Source organism: Hordeum vulgare, chromosome 6H (assembly GCF_904849725.1).
Source record: "Hordeum vulgare subsp. vulgare chromosome 6H, MorexV3_pseudomolecules_assembly, whole genome shotgun sequence".
NCBI lineage: Eukaryota > Viridiplantae > Streptophyta > Magnoliopsida > Poales > Poaceae > Hordeum > Hordeum vulgare.
In genome coordinates this window covers 8,415,825-8,438,295 of record NC_058523.1, presented here as the reverse complement: position 1 = coordinate 8,438,295, position 22,471 = coordinate 8,415,825, and the positions used below count along the sequence as shown (strand labels likewise).

General features: G+C 44.2%; 1 protein-coding gene across 1 annotated transcript; it reads left to right on the top strand.

Annotated features, from left to right (window-relative positions):
* Positions 1-2,719: 2,719 nt before the first annotated feature.
* LOC123404867 (transketolase, chloroplastic-like) lies at positions 2,720-5,952 on the top strand (the record flags this gene model as incomplete). Its single annotated transcript, XM_045098807.1, has 7 exons — positions 2,720-3,076; positions 3,593-3,683; positions 3,786-3,891; positions 3,986-4,268; positions 4,361-4,552; positions 4,808-4,961; positions 5,089-5,952. Coding segments are annotated over 6 exons (1,050 nt in total), but the record flags the coding sequence as incomplete, so codon positions are not given.
* Positions 5,953-22,471: the final 16,519 nt, after the last annotated feature.

Genomic DNA, 22,471 nt, shown 5'->3' with positions numbered 1-22,471 from the left:
CAACTAACACCTTCGGAGATACCTGTAGAGCATCTTTATAGTCACCCAGTTACGTTGCGACGTTTGATACACACAAAGCATTCCTCCGGTGTCAGTGAGTTATATGATCTCATGGTCATAGGAACAAATACTTGACACGCAGAAAACAGTAGAAACAAAATGACACGATCAACATGCTACGTATATTAGTTTGGGTCTTAGTCCATCACATGATTCTCCTCATGATGTGATCCCGTTATCAAGTAACAACACTTGCCCATGGTCAGGAAACCTTGGCCATCTTTGATCAATGAACTAGTCAACTAGAGGCTTACTAGGGACAGTGTTTTGTCTATGTATCCACACAAGTATTGTGTTTCCAATCAATACAATTATAGCATGGATAATAAACGATTATCATGAACAAAGAAATATAATAATAACTAATTTATTATTGCCTCTAGGGCATATTTCCAACAGCTGTTGGGGAATGTCGCATGGGAAACAAAAATTTTCCTACGCGCACGAAGACCTATCATGGTGATGTCCATCTACGAGAGGGGATGTGTGATCTACGTACCCTTGTAGACCGTACAACAGAAGCGTTAGTGAACGCGGTTGATGTAGTGGAACGTCCTCACATCCCTCGATCCACCCCGCGAACCGTCCCACGAACCTTCTCGCGATCCGTCCCACGATCCGCTCCGATCTAGTGCCGAACGGACGGCACCTCCGCGTTCAGCACACATACAGCTCGACGATGATCTCGGCCTTCTTGATCCAGCAAGAAAGACGGAGAGGTAGATGAGTTCTCCGGCAGCGTGACGGCGCTTCGGAGGTTGGTGGTGACCTAATCTCAGCAGGGCTCCGCCCGAGCTCCGCAGAAACGCGATCTAGAGGTAAAACCGTGGAGGTATGTGGTCGGGCTGCCGTGGCAAAAGTTGTCTCAAATCAGCCCTAAAACCCCACTATATATAGGAGGGAGGAAGGGGAGGAGGCAGCCTCAAACCTCAAGGTTTGGCCGAAATTTGAGGTGGAGGAGTCCTACTCCAATCCTACTTGGAGTAGGATTCCACATTCCCACTTGGAAACTCTTTCCACCTTGTGTTTTTCCCTTCTCAAACCTTATGGGCCTTAGTGGAAACTTATTCCAGCCCACTAGGGGCTGGTTTATCTCTTCCCATAGCCCATGAGACCCCTTGGGGCGTGACACCCCTCTCGATGGTCCCCATCACCCCTCCCGGCACTCCCGGTACACTACCGATGAGCCCGAAACTTTTCCGGTAATGCCCGAAAACTTTCCGGTAACCAAATGAGGTCATCCTATATATCAATCTTCGTCTCCGGACCATTCCGGAAACCCTCGTGACGTCCGTGATCCCATCCGGGACTCCGAACAACATTCGGTAACCAACCATATAATTCAAATACGCATAAAACAACGTCGAACCTTAAGTGTGCAGACCCTGCGGGCTCGAGAACTATGTAGACATGACCCGAGTGACTCCTCGGTCAATATCCAATAGCGGGACCTGGATGCCCATATTGGATCCTACATATTCTACGAAGATCTTATCATTTGAACCTCAGTGCCAAGGATTCATATAATCCCGTATGTCATTCCCTTTGTCCTTCGGTATGTTACTTGCCCGAGATTCGACCGTCAGTATCCGCATACCTATTTCAATCTCGTTTACCGGCAAGTCTCTTTACTCATTCCGTAATACAAGATCCCGCAACTTACACTAAGTCACATTGCTTGCAAGGCTTGTGTGTGATGTTGTATTACCGAGTGGGCCCCGAGATACCTCTCCGTCATACGGAGTGACAAATCCCAGTCTTCATCCATACTAACTCAACGAACACCTTCGGAGATACCTGTAGAGCATCTTTATAGTCACCCAGTTACGTTGCAACGTTTGATACACACAAAGCATTCCTCCGGTGTCAGTGAGTTATATGATCTCATGGTCATAGGAACAAATACTTGACACGCAGAAAACAGTAGCAACAAAATGACACGATCAACATGCTACGTCTATTAATTTGGGTCTAGTCCATCACATGATTCTCCTAATGATGTGATCCCGTTATCAAGTGACAACACTTGCCTATGGCCAGGAAACCTTGACCATTTTTGATCAACGAGCTAGTCAACTAGAGGTTTACTAGGGACAGTGTTTTGTCTATGTATCCACACATGCACTGTGTTTCCAATAAATATAATTATAGTATGGATAATAAACGATTATCATAAACAAAGTAATATAATAATAACTAATTTATTATTGCCTCTAGGGCATATTTCCAACCCGGTGGACACCGGGCGCAGCCACCCCCACCTCCACCGCCGTTGCAGGGACTGGAATAGAAGGGCCGCGGGAGCCGGTGAGCTCTCCGAGGAGAGCGCCCGCCCTGAACCCGACCCCCGCCCTCAGGCGAGTTCCGTTTCCGCTGCCCCGTAATCTGCTCGAGTGGCGCCTAATGCCATGGTGTATTGCAGGTCAAGGTGGAGTACGAACACAGAGATGAGAGATAGAGAGGGGCGAGAGACACTAATTGACACATATTTAGATAGAGGGCTTGTTGGATCTGCTTCCACGGCAGCGGCTGCCTTGGCCTCCGGCGGCCGTGGCGGCTTCCTCGTCGGTCGTGCCCGTGTGACCCTCGGCGGCCAATCGGTGCTCCGCGCCCAGCGGGCGGCGGCGGAGCTGGTGGAGCGGTCGGTGAACACCATTAGGTTCCTGGCCGTGGACGCGGTGGAGAAGGCCAAGTCGGCCGTGGCGGCTTCCTCGTCGGTCGCGCCCGTGTGACCCTCGGCGGCCAATCGGTGCTCCGCGCCCAGCCGGCGGCGGTGGAGCGGTCGGTGAACACCATCAGGTTCCTGGCCGTGGACGCGGTGGAGAAGGCCAAGTCCGGCCACCCGGGGCTTCCCATGGGCTGCGCGCCCCTAGGCCACGTCCTCTTCGACAAGTTCCTCCACTTCAACCCCGCCAACCACGCCTGGTTCGACCGCGACCGCTTCGTGCTCTCCGCCGGCCACGGCTGCATGCTCCACTACGCCCTGCTCCACCTCGCCGGATACCAGGGCGTCACGGTCAGCTCTCTCTTGACATTTTTGGTGCCTGAATAGTCAGAAAAACTCTATATTTGTGCTATGCCAAACTCTGTTTTCTCAAAGTGTGCTATATGTCAGATGCCTGAACTCTGAAGTTGTTCCATGTCACACGACCCACGTACTGTTTTTACTATTTTTTTTATCAAAATATAAGGTTCAAACCTTGCTTCACAAGTAAGATAAAAGATTGAAATTTCAGGTGTATATTCATGACAAAATCTGAAAAGAAATCACCGTAATCTGTGGTCACAGCCTTTCAGTAATACATATATATGTCGAATTCTGAAGTAAATTCAGAAGTTTGTATTTGTGCTATGTCAAATTCTCACGGATGTATGTCCGGGTGGTAGAAAATTGTTGAGCCGTTGGAAAATCATGTTTTGGGGCCATCTATTTACTCTTTTCTTTTAGTATCTGGGATTAATTTGTCTAAATATTGACATATGCAAACAAACAAACAAAAAATCTGAACTCTGAAGTTGTTTGTTGATGCAGATAGATGATCTGAAAGCGTTCCAGCAGTGGGGAAGCAGAACTCCTGGTCATCCGGAAAATTTTGAGAGAGATGGTGTTGAAGTCACAACTGGTTTGGCTTTTGAACATCTACAGTAGTGAACATTTTAAAGTTTCTACTACAAACAAACTATATATGCTTGCCTGAACCGTTCTGATGTTTATGTTTATGTAGGTCCTCCGGGGCAGGGATTTGCAAACGCTGTTGGACTGACACTTGCTGAGAAGCACCTAGCTGCCCGTTTTAACAAGCCCGATTTAGCTGTCATCGACCACTACACGTAAATTTTTTACTTGCTTTACAAAATGGGATTACCAAGCTAATGTGCATAGGGCCAGGGGTAAAACATTTTATTTTTCTTTGTGGTCTCATAGGTATGTTATACTTGGGGATGGTTGTCAAATGGAAGGCGTTGCGAATGAGGCTGCTTCCCTTGCTGGCCACTGGGGTCTCGGAAAGTTGATTGCCTTCTATGATGACAATCACATATCAATCGATGGAAGTACGGCTATTGCTTTCACTGAAGATGTGCTTGCCCGGTATGAGGCCCTAGGATGGCATACTATCTGGGTGGAGAATGGCAACACTGGCTATGATGACATACGTGCAGCAATAAAAGAAGCAAAGGAGGTCAAAGATAAGCCAACTCTTATCAAGGTGATTATAAGGCTCAGTAATATTTCTTTTGTCTGTCAGTTTGATACAGTTTATTAGACAAGTGATAACTGGGACTGTTCTTGTATATGTAGGTGACTACTACAATTGGTTATGGATCTCCAAACAAGGCAAGCACCCACAGTGTCCATGGGAGCGCTTTAGGTTCAAAAGAAGTTGAGGCAACCAGAAAAAATCTTTCCTGGGCTCATGAGCCTTTCCATGTGCCTGATGAGGTGAAAAGCTACAGTGTAGTTCTTGTAGAGCTCAAGTTGCAGAGCATTACGGTACTCGTAAACAAATTATCCTGTTATCAAGAAATTTAAACATGTAGTTTTTCCTTTGGCCGTTCTTCTGGAAGTTGCATGCTTATACAATCTTGAACATGTTCTTTTCCATTTCCATTGTCCATGCATTCAAAATGGTACATACAAATTTATGGTATGGTCTTGACAAGATAACATACTACTGTTGGCGAATGCCGATGAATTGAACTTATTTTTTTCTGCACTGAAGTTTGATTAAATAATCACTCCTTACAGGCATTGGGCTCACCATCTTGATGAGGGTGCTTCTCTTGAAGCTGAGTTGAATGCAAAGTTTGCAGAGTATGAAAAGAAATACCAGCAGGAGGCTACCGAGCTAAATAGCATAATATCAGGGAAGCTTCCGGTTGGGTGGGAGAATGCTCTTCCGGTGAGTTGTCCTCTAAACCTTAATTGTCTTGTATATGTAATATTCATCAATCTCAGAAATATATACCTAAAAGTCTGATTTTTTTTTTCTGTGTTTGGGTCAATTTATGGGGCCCCTATGACATTAGTTGTTGGAGTGAAATTTGTGTTTTGAGTCAATTTATGGGGCCCGTGACGTGATGATGAGTATGGTAAGCAACTTTTCTGCATGTTGTTCCTTAATTCTTTAACTGTACAAAAAACATGTGAGTCATTACATAGACTTTTACTACTACTACGCCACCGTCCTGCAGCGACAACTGACGGCGTGTAGGACAGGGATGACCTAACCCTTCATTCGCATGTGTTTAAGATTGAATTGCACCAAGTCATTAGTTGAATTAATAGATGATGTACTCAACTATACCATCTACTTGTAGTTGTCGCACATTGCATATCTTGCCAGAAACAAGACCGTCGTGCTACATGTGCCTTCTCTGAATGTAGTCAATGCAGGTTCTCATGCTGGAAACAAGATCACCATGCAGGTAATATTGCTTGCAAGCATGAATGGAATTTCTCACAGCATGTCAGAGATAATATGCGATTATTTTCAAATAATTTATGTGCAACATATCATAATTCTCCCAACTGAAGCTTCCTTGTTCATGGAGTCCATGAAGATGGAGTCGAGGTTTGACAATGCATCTATACTTCGGAATATGCAGTTGGAATTCTGATGTTGTTCATATGTACAGCATCATCAAAAGAAGTATGACTAATATGCCACAAAGGCTGGGCATTAAGATAGACACGTTTATCTTGTGAGTGCAAGCAAGAATCTATTTTTTTCCACGAAATAAAGTAGAATATTCACAGCATGGAGCGCTATATGGATTATGATTTAATGAGTACAGCTAAATTTTCGGTTTCTGGAACTTGTAACAATGAACCTTGACTGTTTTCTTTTGACTTATGTTGAAGCTGAATACAAGAACCTGAATTCTCATATATGTTTTTTTTTCATTGTAAACTCATGTAGGAATGAACTCTTGATGACAATTATTGCTAAGGCTGGCTACACTGATAAAGTAATTTATTTTTCTTCTGTTTTACTTAGCTCATGATTAAGAGCTTGTATACAATTGATATTTTTCGTGTATAGCTTAGTTAATATTACAACTTTGTATTAGTGTGACACCTCTAATTACAGTATTTTTGGGAAAAATAATATTCCAACCGAAGTTGAATTTGATTGTTTTTTGAATAGGTATGTGGCTATATTTTTTATGTATACATATATTTTTACAACATTACGTTTATGTATGCAACAAGAAAAATAAATGAATGGTCTGTGACAACGCACGGGCAGCCAACTAGTTATCATAGAAAGTGGGAGACGGTAGATCAACTTTTATAGAAAATCCACCTCCTCCCTAAATAGACCTGAATATGGTGGGTGGGAACGAAACGTTGCTTTTGTTTGGATATATAATGTGGGATTAAACTGAGGTGGGTGAGATATGACACGAAATGACGATTGGGAGCATTGCATATAAAACAAGAATTCAGATGATCAGTGATGTCTCTAGTACTGTAGTCGACCACTGGTTTTCAATCGACACTCTAACAACATACACACTGAATGTTTTCTTATCTTAGAGAAAGGATACAAAAACATGGATCATAGGCGCCTCACATTGCACGGACCAAGCGTGTTCTTCGAACACTTTTTTTTCTTTCAATCCTAATATGTTTGTTTGCGCCACATCTAATCCATCCGATGTTTAACCCACATGAACTGTGCCCTCTTACTAATAGAGGGCGATTTGCCCGTGCAAGTCTATGTCGGCCAGTCCAACATATAACACCCTTGGCCCAGGGAAAGTTAACGGCGTTTGTTCTAAAGAAAAAAACCCATAGGAAAAACGGGTTAACCAACTAAAAAAATCAGGAAATGTTTGAAAATTTCATTTTTGAAAATAGTCAAAATAACTAAAAATAATGTTCACAAATTTCAAAAACGGTTAAGTAATTCTAATGTAATTCAAAATAATGTTAAAAATTCTTAATTGTTTTTTAGAAATTATTTATTAGTTTTAAAAATCTTTGGGAATTATCTATTTTTATGATATTTTGTTAATATATTTATTAAATAATCATTGATTTATAAATGTTTGCAAATACTTAACAATTCAGCTATCAATGAATTTTGAAAATAGATGTGCATTTATAAAAATAAACAAATAAAATTAAAGTAAATAATTAATATGCAAAAGGAGAAAGTACTAGGGAAAAAAAACCACATAAAACAAAAGAAAAATAAGGGAAAAGAAGAAGCTAATAAACACACTAAAAATGAACATAGAAGATTTAGAAGAAAAGGTAGAGAAAAATAAGAAAAATTGGAAAACCTCGGGAAATCAGGTGAAGCTCATCCCCGAATGTTATTCTAGTTGGGCTTTGCCCATGTGTGGTTTCTATGGAATACTTGCAAAGGATAAGAGGGTGCTTGCATCCAAGGGACTTATTTTAGTCTGACTAAAAATAGTCTATTTAAGAGGCTAAAGTTCCAAGCACCACTGACTAAAGAGAGGCTAAAACTAGTCTTGAGACTAAAACTTTTTAGTCAGGGGAACCCTACTAAAATGTGGATTAGTCCTCTCTCTCCTCATTTAACTCTCTCTACTACTAGTCTGGAGAGGGAGGATAATAAATGCTCATTAACTTGATTTTAGTCTTTTTAATATTTGGATCCAAGCATGGATGAGGCTAGCAAGTTTTAGTCGCACTACTTTTAGTCATAGGACTAAAACGTATCCAAGCACCCTCTAAGAGATTCCATGTGAACTGGGATGTGTACAATTGTGCAAAGTAAATACTGAGGTTGGGCCACTATGGGTTTCCAGCTTCTTACAATTTAGCCAATGTAAAATCATATCCCTTGCTCCGCCGGGAGGAAAAAAAAACTTGATTTGTTTTTGCTTTAGAAACGTCCATCACATGATAAATAATTGAAAATGACAAGCAATAATGGACTCGATTTATATTTATCTCGAGTAGAACATAATATTAAAGATAACAAAGAGAATAGAAAACCTCGAGCTCATATTTATTCTCAGATGTACATATTCACCAACATATACAGAGTTGTTGCTATATGTACAGGTCCTCTAAAGCAAATCTTTGACTTGACGGGCGACGTAAAAGTGTTGAGTCAAATGGAGGTAGCTAATTATCCATGGGGATGTACGTCGTCGATTCTTTCATCGCTTTTTAGACCATGGGTCATCCAGCGAATGTGAACATGGATGTATCTACAACATATTTCTGGTATTGCCAAGTTGATACAACCTACTTCGTCTGCTACCTTCACATGATGGTCGATGAGGACTGCCCCCTTGCATCGTCAAATGGCCTAATCCAACAGGGATTGCAGTGGTAGAGATATTTCTGGCACCTCTCAATCCTGGCTAACATGTGCGTGAGCGTGCATCTGTGATATAAAACAAGTATCAGATGAGAACCCACACCCAACGAGCAATATGCATGGAGCTGTAGATGTTATCCGGGAAGGGTGATATGATTTATCACAAGAAGTAGGAGATGGTAGAGCAACATAGACAACCACCTTCCTGACTATGGTGGGTGGGAATGGAGATGCCTCAGGGGGCTATATATGTTTGTTGAGATATATGTCATGTGGAACTGACTGAGGTAGGTGAGATACGATCCAAACTCATCATTAAGCCTTGAATATGAAATGTCAATTTGGATGATGTGATATCGCTAGTACTGTACTTTACTGCCGGCCGGCAATCGAGACTTTTAAGAGCTTCCATGGGGTGCTGTTTTATTGTGTTAGGAGGAGATAAAAAAACCATAGATTAGAGGATGCCTCTACCTTCTACGGATTGCACATATGAATTATGTGACTTCACATGTAAGTTCTCATTCATGAAATTGAAATAAATGAAGTAGCGCTCTTCATGCTTTTTGTTATTGTGGTGGACAAGCTACAATATTAATATAGGGGTTGTATCAATCTAAAAGCTAGTCACTAGCCTCGCTTAATTCTTTTATTCTAGGGGTGGGTCTCTGCTCATATAGGGGGTATATCATGCTAAAAGCTATCTCTAGTTATCTTGGGACACTATAAACACAGAACCGTCAGACTCAGATGACTTATCTGGTGTTCTTGCAATACTCGCCAAGAGTAGTGTTGTTCAAACAAAAAATAACAGATTTTTTGTCCAAAAGGACCACCTACTGAAATTGATAGAAAAGATCCCCGTTCGCGGCGGCAGATGCGCCAGCCGACACGTGGTACCTGCCGCCACGACCGGAGGCAGCATCACTGTTCACGCGAGGAACGGTTTTCTCTTAGCAAACGGTTTTCACTATGGATAAACAGTATTTTTTAAAAAAAAGTAGCAAAAAACTTCAAAAATATCTGAATTTTTTTGGCAGCGAGTGTTCTAGCTGGGTGCAAAATTTTAGTTTTTTTTTGTGTTTTTTTATTCTTTTGATTACTTTTCAAAAATATTGTTCATCTTGGGTGAACAGTGTTGTCGCTGCGTCCGAAAGAACAGTGTTGTCGCCTCTGAACGTGGCGACAGGTACCACGTGTGGGCTGGCGTGTATGCCGCCACGGTCCAGAGAGTCTTTTATATCAATTTTTATCTAGAGGGAGTCTTTTCTAGCAATTCGGTTATACAAAGTGGTCCTTTTTGAAAAAAACTCAAAATAATATACCATTCCCATGCCTGAGCCAGCATGAATTGGCAATTCCTATCTAACGCCAGCGGGCGTTAAACTATCGAGGAGACGCCCGCTGCAGAGCCAGTTGGACTGGCGCACTATAGGGTTTTCATGCTTGTTTCCTCCACTGCTGTTGCTTTCGTTGTTTATTCTTCTTATTCCAGTTTTGTTTTTTTTTCTCCCGTTTTTTTCTTCTGCTTTTGTTCATGTTTGTTGTGGTTTAGGTTTTTCTCCTGTTTGTTTCTTTTGGCTTCCATTTTTCAACGAATATATAAATGTTCACTATGTCTTTGAAATGTGTTCATCGTAGGTTACACAAATTTTCAATGTGTAATAAAAAATTGTTAAATGTATATTTAAAAAATGTTCTATGTGAATTTTAAGAAAGTCAACATATATGTACAAAATTTTAATGTGTATTAAATTTTTTTAACATATGTATTAGCAAAATGGTCAATGAATATTTGAAATTCCTTCAACGTATATATTCACAATGTTTCATAAATTTCATTTTATTCTAAAAATATTTGTCATGTATTATTTGAAATGTTCAACTTATATTAACAAAATGTTAACTGTATATTACAAAATGATCTATGTGTATTTTTGGAAAAAATACACAAGAATTTGGCACTGGTTTTCCTCTCTTCCCCTGGCGGTTGGAACCCTAGCCGCCGCCAGGAGAGGACAATCTTCTAGCGCCGTCCTTCGGCGGCGGCTCTCCACCGCCGGTGACCTTGGTCGTCTGTGGTGAGGAGGGTCGCCGGATCCACGCGTGTGGATCATTTTTAGTCCATGTAGTCTAGGATTTTAGGTTGTTCATCGTCTTGGCTTCGGCAGCGGCAATGACGGTGTTGAATAAAAATTATTTGGATCCTTCCTTGATGAGGCCATCGGTCCTATGGTTGGGGATAGATTTGGAAACCAGTCTGTTCAAGCAAGGATGGCGTGGCGGCGGCGTCCTCGTGGTGAACCTGTGTCCTCGGGCTCCGCCGTTGCGACAGCGTCGACGCGGAGCTTGGGAGGTAGTCTCGGAGCGAATGCAGATTCTCGTCTGCATCAATGACATCTGGAAGACGGAACGTGTGCTGGGTTCACGTTTCATGGATGTCAAGTATGGTTTCCTCCTTTGACGTATTAGTCGTGGTGGGGTGTCAGAACTGCAGCTCGAGATTGCCCTTCGGCCTTCGTCTTTCCCGACGGTTCGACGTTGCTTCGACGGCTTCATGTGGAGGGCGGATCCGGAGGGGATGTGGCGATTGTTTGCTGGTCGACGATGCCTCTAGTCAGATCTGGTCTGGCTGGTGACGCTGGCGGTGCTGGCCATCTCCTCCATCAGAGGTGGTCGGCCTGAGGCTGGATGGTCAAATCTCGAGATCCGCCATCTAGTTCCGGCTGTGAGTCGGGAAGACATAGTTGCCGGTGAAAACCGAACCGATGGCAGGCGATGGCGACGTTCTGCATTGTTACCTTGATGAAGGTATCATTGTGTAACTACTCTCGACCCACTCGTGCTGCCACGGGAGGAACATAGGATCTGGTCTTCGAGATCAGACGATGGAACTACTGCGGTGTCGTTTTCGCTTTTGGGAGCATCGTTTGTGGAGGAGAGCTGGAAGACAGATGCAGGAGGTAGAGCGGCTTCGTCTTGCACGGAGTTTTTGGTGGACATGTCGAGTCATGCCTGGCCGACAGGTGCCACGTTGTGTCATGTTTGGTCGGCACATGCTACGCACGACAAATCTTACAGAATCTTTGCGTCTGGATGGACGAGCGCGGGGCAGTGGCGTTGTTGGGCGCTGTGGTGGCGTCGACGGATGGATGAACTGGCAAGGATGATGCAGATCTCTCTCCTGAAAATGGGTCAGCGGTTCGATGATTATGACAGTGTCTAAAACATGTGCATATGTTGTACCTTTAAGTCTGCTGCATCGGTTGTGGGTTCCGATACGTTATGTGGATAGATAGGCGACGACACCAGTTTTAGATATGGATAGTGAGAGCACTCCACATTTTCGAGTTTTGTAGGTGTGAGTGATAGCTTCGGGTGGCTTGATGTATATTCTTGTTAGACCTATGTTAAATAATAAATAAAGATGGCTATATGGATCGATTGATGCAGATGCCATGAGTTTTAACCTCTTTTTCCAAAAAACAAGAAAAAAAGGAGATGGGGGTTAGCAAGTGCATACCCGATTCTGATATAGCAATTGCGCACAAAAAATAGTTCATGACACCATGCCAAGTGAGGTGAAAGCATTGATATATGTGAAACCTTCATCTTTTTTACCGAGAACTAATATTTCACATGCTTTGACGATGATATATTTTGTCTGAGCAGACGATGATTTACTGAACCTATTGACAAATGATAACTTCTTAATTTATTAGAGATCTAACTGAGGAATACATAGGGACAATTAGCAACTTTATCGCTTCAATGGTACATAATGTTTGCAGTCCATAGGCTTCACTAAACACTAAAAAGGGATAAGCATAAATACGCCTAGCTAATCCTATGAAGGCACTTTTCTCAAAAAACAAAAACAAAGAAATGGAAATAGACAGAACAAATCTTCAAAGCACCTCGAGTTTATCTCGAGTACAATTAGGAAGTAGCGACAATGCATGACTCAATCTAACATTCTCTTATACAAGGAAAATACATGATTGAAACTACAAGCTCCCATTACAAAGATCTTACGGGCACGTGGAAAAGAAAACTATGTAGTGCACACATTTACCAGACACATGCCTAAAAGAGGGAAGACTCAGAAGTGGCAACTTGTATGACATAAATAGAAAAAGCATTTAAGCACACTTCTTCACACCTTGCATGAGAGTGCTATACCGGTTGTCAAGAAAGCAAGCTCACCCTATACAATGCATCTATAACTAAACAGAGGAGAATATCATAAAGAAACAAAATAAAGGCATTCACCTCATATAATTTGATATATGAATATAAGGTTGGTCATAGTGGGGAGTAACATATAGTAGTATCATGCATATGATACAATTGTATGATACTATTTTCATAGTGCATAGTATCATAAAGTAGTATCATAGATGACCTTATTTATTGACATGCATGACACATAGTAGCATAGCATTTAACATGTTACGGTATCTACCTATGTTACTCTAACCCTCTCTCTCTTCTTTAATCGTCTGCCACATCAGCATGTTTGCTATTCCCGAGTACATGATACTACCTTAGTTAGAGCATGTTTAATAATACAGCCAACAATCGGCTATAAGGAGTTGCCATGTCATACAGAGTCAACCTAATAGCCGGCATATACAATAGTAAGTTTTAGATGTGTACTACTTTAGTAGTAGTTGGCCCACCTTACAATCTCACAAAGTGTTTTGTGTCTCGTGCTGCAGCTGGCTACTCACGAAGAGCCCGCTTCTCTTCTCTCTCCTTCTCTTTCTCCTTCAACTAAGCACGAATATATTATTCTAATCCTTATAGCCTGCTTAGGTCATCTTATTGTACTTGCTCTTACTCCCACTATGGCCAGCCTAAAGCCTCCAAAAGCGTGGCTGTTTACTAGCGAGTGTACTGGAGTGGTCCGGTTTAGTTGGCAGCTTGAGACCGACGACTGACGAGTGGGGCCCACTTTGGGTTGGGTTGGGTTGAACCAGGCTCGTCTTTTTACTCCACCGCCGCCCATCGCTCTTTCCTCATTCCCTCGCCGCAGCCGCCGCCGCCGCCGCGCCTGCCATCTCCACTCTCCACCGCGCCGTTATGCTCCGGCTCCGTCTCAGCCTACTCTCCCAGATCCTCTCGTCTCCTCCCGCCTTTCCCATCGCCCACCTCAGCCGCTTCATCTCCGATGTCTCCCCCAGCCCTACTGGCTTCGCCGTGGAGGAGTACCTCGTCGCCACCTGCGGCCTCACCAGACCGCAGGCTACCAAGGCCTCCCCCAAGCTCTCCCACCTCAAGTCCCCCGCTAAGCCCGACGCCGTTCTCTCCTTCCTCGCTGGTCTCGGCCTCTCATAAAACATGGCATGAATACTTTATAATTTATCGATACGTTGGAGACGTATCATACCTCGTGTAGCCTCTCATAAAACTTCCGAGGTGCACCCGGAGAGGAGAAAAATACATGTGTGTTGCGCCTAAAGCATAACCCTCCGCGGTTTTAGTGCGAGATAAATGAAGTAGGAAATGTTTTTATATGTTCTTAGAGTAAGGAAAATATAACTCTAAGATTCTATAGAATTATGATGTCATAATTAATTGTTTGTGGCTTTTCCTCATCTTATCACATTTCAAAAATTATAATTAATATTTTGTTGGTATTTTATTCTAAAGTATTTTTATATAACGGTTTCATCCCGGCGACTTATTTGAAATTTATGCACACACAAAATATTTCTATGTTGTAAGGCTGCATGGAGGCACCTCGGAACATAAGAGTAATTGACAAAAAAAAAACCAGTATTGGGATCGCCCTCCCACTGAACTACCAAGTTTAAATTTTTGCCGAAAAATTACCACATTTTTTCTTAATTGTCCCTAAAAACTACAACTTTCATCCAAAGAGCGTTTTGCTATTAATGACAAGCAGGACCCACCCGTCAGGACCGTGACAAGAAAGTTAATATTGTTATTTTTTATCGTTAAATTGTCCGTTATGACAGGTGGGGCCCACATGCCAGAGTCAATTTCTTCTTCCTTCTCTCTCTAGCATTTTAACAAACATCTCATATACATCGCCACCACCGCATCTCCACACATAACTCGGCCGATGCGTGCATGCTTACATACATATCCTGTTAGGAGGGGACACCCTCTTCCTTCAAAAGACTAGCCTGTTAGGAGGGGACACCCTCACCCTTATAAGTCGTGTTATGTCTTCTCCCACAATCGATGTGGGACTAAACCCAACAATAATCCTACAAACATAACATTTATAATAAGATCAGTTCAAATGTCAGTGCGCTTGCTGGTATGCCGCATGATGACTGGTGAGGTATGCCCCCCATGTTGCCAAATCGCACAGTTCAATAGAGGATTCCAGTGGTAGAAATACTTTCTGGCACCTCTCAGTCCTTGCTAACATGTGTGTTGGAGCATCCGTGATATACAACACGCAACAAATAATAATCCATCCCCAACTAGCAAGTAGGAGATGGTGCTCCCTAACTAGACCACCTGACTACCGTGGAGGGGAAAAAAGGGCCGCTGCTTTTGTTGAGATATATAATGAGGAACTGACTGAGTAGGTAAGATATGATTCAAACTCCTCATTAAGCCTTGTACATAAAATGACAACAATTCAGATGATCGGTCATGTTGCTAGTATTGTACTCTACCATCGGTTGGCAATCAAAACTCTAGGAGCGTTCACATTGCGATATTTTCTTGTCTTCTAAGATGTTCAAGGACTGCATATCGCCGATCTTGGGCTCCGAGAATTGGACCGGATTTTTGCCAGGTTCACCTGGACCAATAGGCAGACGGATCCGACTCGGTCGGTGCTGGATAACGTCTTCATCTCTACAGACTACAGGGTGAGAATTGCGATGCCCCCTGCGTCCCTCTGAGCCATCACTAGGATTGGCTCGGAACATGTGCTCCTTCTCCTTTCCTCCGAGAATGTTTGTCGCCCCCATCCATTGTGCTTCCACTTTGAATCCTATTGGCTAAACCATCCAGGGTTTACGAATGCCGTTCGGGAGTGATGTGTCGTGGCTAGAGCGCCCCCTCACCATTCCCTTCCCATAGACGATTCCTGGCAGTTTTGTGCCAAGCGAGCCCGCCAATTCATGAAGGGTTGGGGTGCTCACATTGGCCGAAATCTGCGAGATTGTAAGAAAGCTCTCCTCGCATCCATATAGGCACTAGATATCCGGGCGGATTCGGTGGGTCTGTCTCTTGACGGGTATGATATCGAGGATTAGCTCATGGAAATTTTCGTTGATTAGGAAGCATACTGGCGTCAACGGGGTACCCAACGGTGGGTTCTCCAAGGTGATGCCAACATTGCCTACTTCCAAGGGGTGACTAATGGCCGTAGGCGGCGCAACACCACCCCTCTTGTTTGGGATGTTGCCAACCTCCTACAACGGTCATCCGACATTCAGTCTCATGTTGACGGTTTCTATAAAGCCCTCTTCCCACCTCCTCTTAGGGAGGCGTGACCTTGCTCCTGGCTTCTAGGAGGACCCTCAGTTAGTCTTGGAGACATAAAATGCAGCCCTCACAACCACCTTCTCCAAAGAGTAGGTCTAGGCTGCCATCAAAGCCATGTACTCGTCCTTTGTTCTGGGACTCGATGGCCTGCCGGTGAAGTTCTTCCAGGTTTCTTGAACACCATCAAGGGCGATGTGATGGCGATGTTCAAGGAGTTTTACGTAGGCACGATGGATCTCAACCGGCTCAACGACGAGATTATTACGTTACTGCCCAAGGCCATTGGGGCCTCGAACATCCATTCGTTCTGCTCGATCATGGTTATCAACGTGATCTTCCGCATCCTTGCAAAGGGGTACACCAATAGGGTGCCTCCTCTCGCGGATCATGTCACTCACCCAAATCAGTCGGCCTTCACCCAAGGGAGGTACATACTTAATGGGGTATTGGTCTTTCATGAGATCTTCCATGAGGTCGGATCCAAATGTCAGAAGGTGGTCTTCCTGAAGATTGTCTTCCAGAAGCCCTACGATACAGTGCATTGATCCTTCCTTTGAGAAGTTATGCACCACAAGGGCTTTGATGATTGCTGGGTGACTAGGGTGATGCATATGGTGTCTAGTGGCCTCACCACAATGAACATCAATGGGGAGATAGGCCCCTTCTTCCCCACCCAGTGTGGGGTACGACAAGGGGAACCTTTGTCCCCCTTTTTCAAAATGGTGGTCGATGCTTTGGCGGCCATCTTGGCTAAAACCAAAGTTGGTGGCCATATCATCAGGGTTGTACCTCATCGGTGGGAGGGAGAGGGGCATCCCTCCTTTAATACACGGACGACACCATTATCATGGTGGAGGGATCCGAGCTTGACACAACGAACCAGAAGTTCCTCCTCATGTGCTTTCAGCAGATGTTGGTCCTCACAATCAACTTTAGCAAGAGTGAGGTCCTGGTCTTGGTGTACTCACCCGCTGAATGTCAAGGCATTTTCGACCGCTTGAATTGGACCCTGGGGTCCTTCCCGATGACATACCTCGGGATCCCTATTAGAGAATCTCGACTTACTGTGGTGGACCTTCGACCATACGTGGCCAAGCTCCAACACATGGTTGAGCCTTGGAGTGGTAGGTGGCTCTCCAAGCCAGCTAGGACGGTGCTCATCAATTCGTCCATGTTGAGTCTCCTCGCATTCTTCATGATCTTTTATAGTCTGCATGAGACCTTGCAGCAGGAGATAACAAATACCAATTCGGATTTTTCTAGGTGGACGATGGTGACAAGCAGAAGTATTAGATGGTGCGGTGGACTGACATTTGCAGACCTGAGGATCAGGGTGGGTTAGGGATAATGTCGTCCAAGTGCATAATATTGCATTGCTGACTCGTTGGTTGTGGCGGTCGCCAACTGGAGGGTGTTTTGTGACAGGATATTATTCGGGCCAAATACCTTCACGGAGAACCGCTCACTTTCTTCTAGAGAGTGGGAGGGTCCCAGTTCTGGCAATCGATAATCCGTTGCTCTCGGTCCTCCGCATTGATTCGTTTATCACGGTTGGTTTTGGGTCGTCGACCTTATTTTGGTTAGACCGTTGGGCCGGTTATAGTCCCTTGGATGCTAGGTTTTCATGGCACTTCTCCATTGCGGTGGAGCCAGGCCCGGGCCCATGGGTGTGCAACCTGTGCATCCGCACAGGGCCCCCAGTTTTGGGGGCCGCAGATTTTTTAAACAAAGTATTGGCTTATAGCCCATTTTTTTTGTAGAAGACCCAACTTGGTAGCACGCAACCCATCAAATGGATCCATCGCTGGCTCCTCTCTCTAGCCCACAACAGATCAATCTGGTGCTGGTCCAAGAAGCGCAGTGTGTGGGCACCGGCATACATGCAGCCGCCGCCGCGCACACGCTACATGTACAGCACACAAGTACGATCCCCCGTCGCACGCGCCGCTCCATCCGAGAAGGACCTGTTGTGCGAAGCCACCGGGAACGTCGGGGACCTAGCCTGATTCACCGGGTTGTCTTTCCTCTGGGGCTGGTGGTGCCGCCCACGAGTCTAGGACATCGTCAAGCTCGATCTACATGGCGCAGCTTAAGTCCTGGAAGCCAAACGCCAGGCCACTTGGATCCCCTCCTCCCGGTGAGCTCATTCTTGACACTGATAAAGTCTTGTTGATGTGATGTTGTCCATAATCCCTTTTATTTTCTGTCAGAATTTCATTCATCTTGCGATATGTAAATTTCAGTGTATGTGATGTCCCAATTTCAGTATTTTGTTGTACAAAATTCAGTGTTGGTGTTGTCCAATATTCACTGTATAGGCTCTCTAAGTTTTATTTTATACATTGTTTAAATTTCTGTGTACTTCCTCTGCTATTTGACTACCATTTATCAAATGTTTTGCCGCCTTTTATTAAAGTGCACAAGAGTTGGATATAACCTTCGGTTCTTTTTTTTCCTCGGCCTGCACGAGTTGGCCTTATTGTTTCAAGCATGAACTTGCCGATATAATAATTAATGGGAACAAAATATACTAAGTGTGTATTATTTTCACTAAAACACTACTACATATAGTTTGGAATTTACACCTTTTATGTAATCTTCTTTAGATTACTCCGCTAAAGAAAAGTGTAGCTCGGTCAGCGGAAGATAGGCCTCATTTTAGAATTTGCACAGGGCCTTGAATTTTGTCGGCCCGGCCCTGGGTGGAGCCTCATATTTTCGTTGAGGTGGCCTAATTGACTTAGAGCACCTCACGTTCTGAAGGGCCATTAGCCCCTGGAACAAGATGCTTGGATGGTGTTGCTATAATGTGTCGCCCTCCATCCGTCTGACGCCTGTCTTGAAGAGGATTGTATGTCTTGGTGCCTTGAATCATCCAGCCGCTTCTCAACCAAGTCACTTTAATAGGCCATTGCCGTCACCCAGGGACCGCAGCCATTGAACCAACTTCGGTCCATTCGTGTGTCGCTCAAAATTAGGATCTTCCTTTGGCAGTGGATTCGCGGTCGTGTGCCCTCAGATGCGGAGATTCTTAACTGCAATTGCTGAGGACATGACAACCTTGAATACGACAAAAAATATTTCATATTTGCATATTTGTGAGAATTGTTGAACGCTTGCACGAACCACATGTGAAGATAAAGGAAGATGAAATGATTAGATGTTGTTTAAGAAGCCCTCTTACATGAAAACAAATGATTATGTGCTATTCAAGAAGTTCTCTGACGTAACTTTTAGCCTAGGAGAAGATAAACTTCAAGTCTCTCACGTTCCGGACTCAGATTCGAAGTGCACACACCTGTCTTAAAATGTCAACAACGTTCGCCTACGGACTCCGAATTGGATGATTCTTTTTTCTAAAGTAGATTTTATATACGTACCATCCCAATTGGAATCACCTTAAAATTCGTTCGGAGCATGGAAATATTGACGAAACAATCTGATGTTGCATCAGAATCCGAATCAAACTACAAGTCCAAAGATGTTGCATCACCTCCACTTGGGCCATAGGCCTTGTACGTCCTAGGATTAGTTTTAGGCTGCCTTGGGATGTCTTCACACCTCCTTGGCCACCACCCCTTGCTCCTATATAAGTAGATCAACCTAGTAGGTTTTTGGTTTGGAATTTGTTTAGTTAAACGTTAGCCATTGCAATTTCTTATACTTCGTTTGTGTCCAACGACCAGACCAAGACCGTTTTCGGATCCCCACTCTTATCAATACTTCATATATATTCGCAATATTTAGATTGCTTTTATCATATTCTTCCTTGTTCTTCGATTGCTTGCAGGAAGAGACCTTCGTGGTCAGGTTGATCGTGCTCCGGTGTGGTCAATAACCTCTTGGATTCGTTTAACTATTGCTAAAGCGCAACGTCATGCATGTTTGTAGTCGAATCGTCAAAGTCGTCTCCAACAAATTGATAGCCACCATCTCATTGAAAGATCGGGACCCTCACCTCTATCAGCAATGGCCCCAGCAATGGATTGTGCCTGATATGCGAGATTGTAGAAGACTCCAATCACATGTTCTACGTTTGTGTTACTGCATTGTTCTTATGGAGTGGTTACCGAGAGGTGGTGGGGGTGCTTGGTGTAACACCAACTTTCCCGAGCTGTTCGAGGAACTTCAGACCTTTCCTGTGGAGGCTGCGCCGCATTAGGTGGTTGGGTATTAGTGTGCTTGCGTGGACTCGGTGGACGTTTTGTAATAGGCTAGTCATTCAGTGTACTCGGCTTCAACGGCCTGCTCGCGCTATCTACAAAATGTGTGATTACTTGCAGCTCTAGCGGCCGCTTAGCCGTGCGACGGACCGGGTCACCATCAACATCTTCATTGCTTATCTTCGGGTGTTGGCGCTCCACTTGGCTCCTCCGCTACCCTCACCACCGCATAGGCCGGATTAGTCCTTGGGACTCTCCTGCAACCGCGGTTGTGTTTTGCCGAGGCCTTTGTTTTTTTTATCTTTTCGGGCTTGTTGAGCTGTGCCCTGAGCATTAACCTTTGTACTTTGCTCGTATGCTACCGTGTGTCTGTGTCGTGTGGTGTAGATCTTTGTGTCTTTGTTGGCACTACTAGGAGAAAGCCTACTAGTAGCGCTGGTTTTACCCCTACTAGTAGCGCTGGTGGCAGCGCTATTGCTAACGCGCTACAGCTAAGTTTATAGCAGTAACGTTTTTCTAGCTAGCGCTACTAGTAAGTACATTTAGTAGTAGCGCTTTTTCAGCCTGCGCTACTGCTATATTCCAGCGCTACTTTTATTAATTTTAAAAAAATCGATCCCGTGCATGTTTTCCATGGCTGCAATGATTCGATCCCGCGATGGCAGTGATCGCCGGCGGCGTGGACTGGCAGCGATAGACCAGGTCTAGCGGCGGCTGCTGGATAGGGCCCGGATCCAAGGCAGAGCAAGGCGGCGGTGTGGGGCTACTCTTCTCGACCAAGGTAAAGAGCTCCGGGTCATCCATGGCGACGACCTGAACGAGGATGGACATGGGAGGGTGAGTCAAACCGGATGGAGAGATAGATATGGTGAAACAAGGTAGAGAGTAAGGAGATGGAGGTAGCATCGGGGCTGGTCGCCGGTGGCGAGGTGCTCCAGCGTGGTGGCATGGAGACGCGGGGGAAGGCCGGCGAGCTCCTGGACGCCGGCGACACGAGGCAGCGTCCTCTTTTGGCACCATGGAGGAGGAGGTGCGAATGGGCATGAGCCCCGTGAGAGAGCCTATGGAGAGAGGGGAGAGTCACATGAGGGAGGATGGATTTGGGGAGGAGATGTTGTTTTATACCCCGTGCAATGAAGACCACTTAGCAGTAGCGTTTTTTATACCCCGCGCTACTAGTAAGTAGTAGTAGCGAGTGGTAAAAACCCACGTTACTACTATCAACTTAGCAGTAGCGCTTGTTTTATAACCCACGCTACTAGTATGGCTTGTCCTGGGAAGCACAGCGAACAACACTTAGCAGTAGCGCTTTTTTTATACCCCGCGCTACTACTATCAACTTAGCAGTAGCGAGTGCTAAAAAACAGCGCTACTAGTAAATACCAGTAACGTGTGGTAAAAACCAATGCTACTAGTAAGCGTATATCTACAAGGTTTTTCTTACTAGTGTGGCTCTGATGGTTTACACTATATATAAAACGTGGCGAAAGCCTTTTTGGGTAACAAGGAAGAAAAACCTTAGATCGCAGGATGCCACTGCAGATTGCACATGTGCAGCCTCTCCAATCAATAGTGGGTGTAGCCACTACTTTCCCATTGAGTTATGTGACCTCGCTTGTAAATTTTGATCCATGAAATGTTGGAAACTGATGTAAAGTCAGATCGACAGAAGTAACAGAGTAAGGATCTTTCATGCCTTTAGTTGTTGTCGTGTAATATCTTTAAGGCAACATGTTTTAGTAGCCTCAGCCTAAAATTCTCACTAGGAGTGAGTCTGCTCATATTGGATACCAAGCTAGCTCTAGTCATTCTCGACACCATAAATCCATTACGGTCAAACTCAAATGACTTTTTTGGCATTCTTACAAAAACTAAAGGCATGAGAATTGAGAACATACTGAGTAATAGATAAACCATGGCAAGATTTATCAATCTCATACTGATGTGTATTGAGACATGTCGAATCTTGTTGAGTTTTTCTAGATGATGGAATCTTTAGGACACCCAATCTCTGTATCAAAGTTGCATACGACCAAATTATGAGAACAGTACACCAAAATTGACGATGAAAGCGGATACATGGATCATGAAACACAAAACTTAAAACCAACAATTGTTCCATAAGAAATAAAACACCCTACATTTCTTACAGTACATAAAGTTGTTTCAGTACTGCCGCAATAGCTCAAACTACTACCAACAATCTACATCTTGCTAGCATTCACTTAGCCACTCATGGTGTCACCAGAAAGTCCACTATAAAGTGCACAATCACTCCTATTGGATGAGTCAAAACTAGGGTTTCCAACTGGGCTCGAGATGAATGAAAAATATCTCAATGATACATTCAAGAAGGCCATGGAGCCCTTTGGAGTCACCATCCATGACATCTTATGATTTCTTATAAATGGAACCACTATAGGGCTGAAACCATTCTTGATACCTCTCATTCCTAGATAT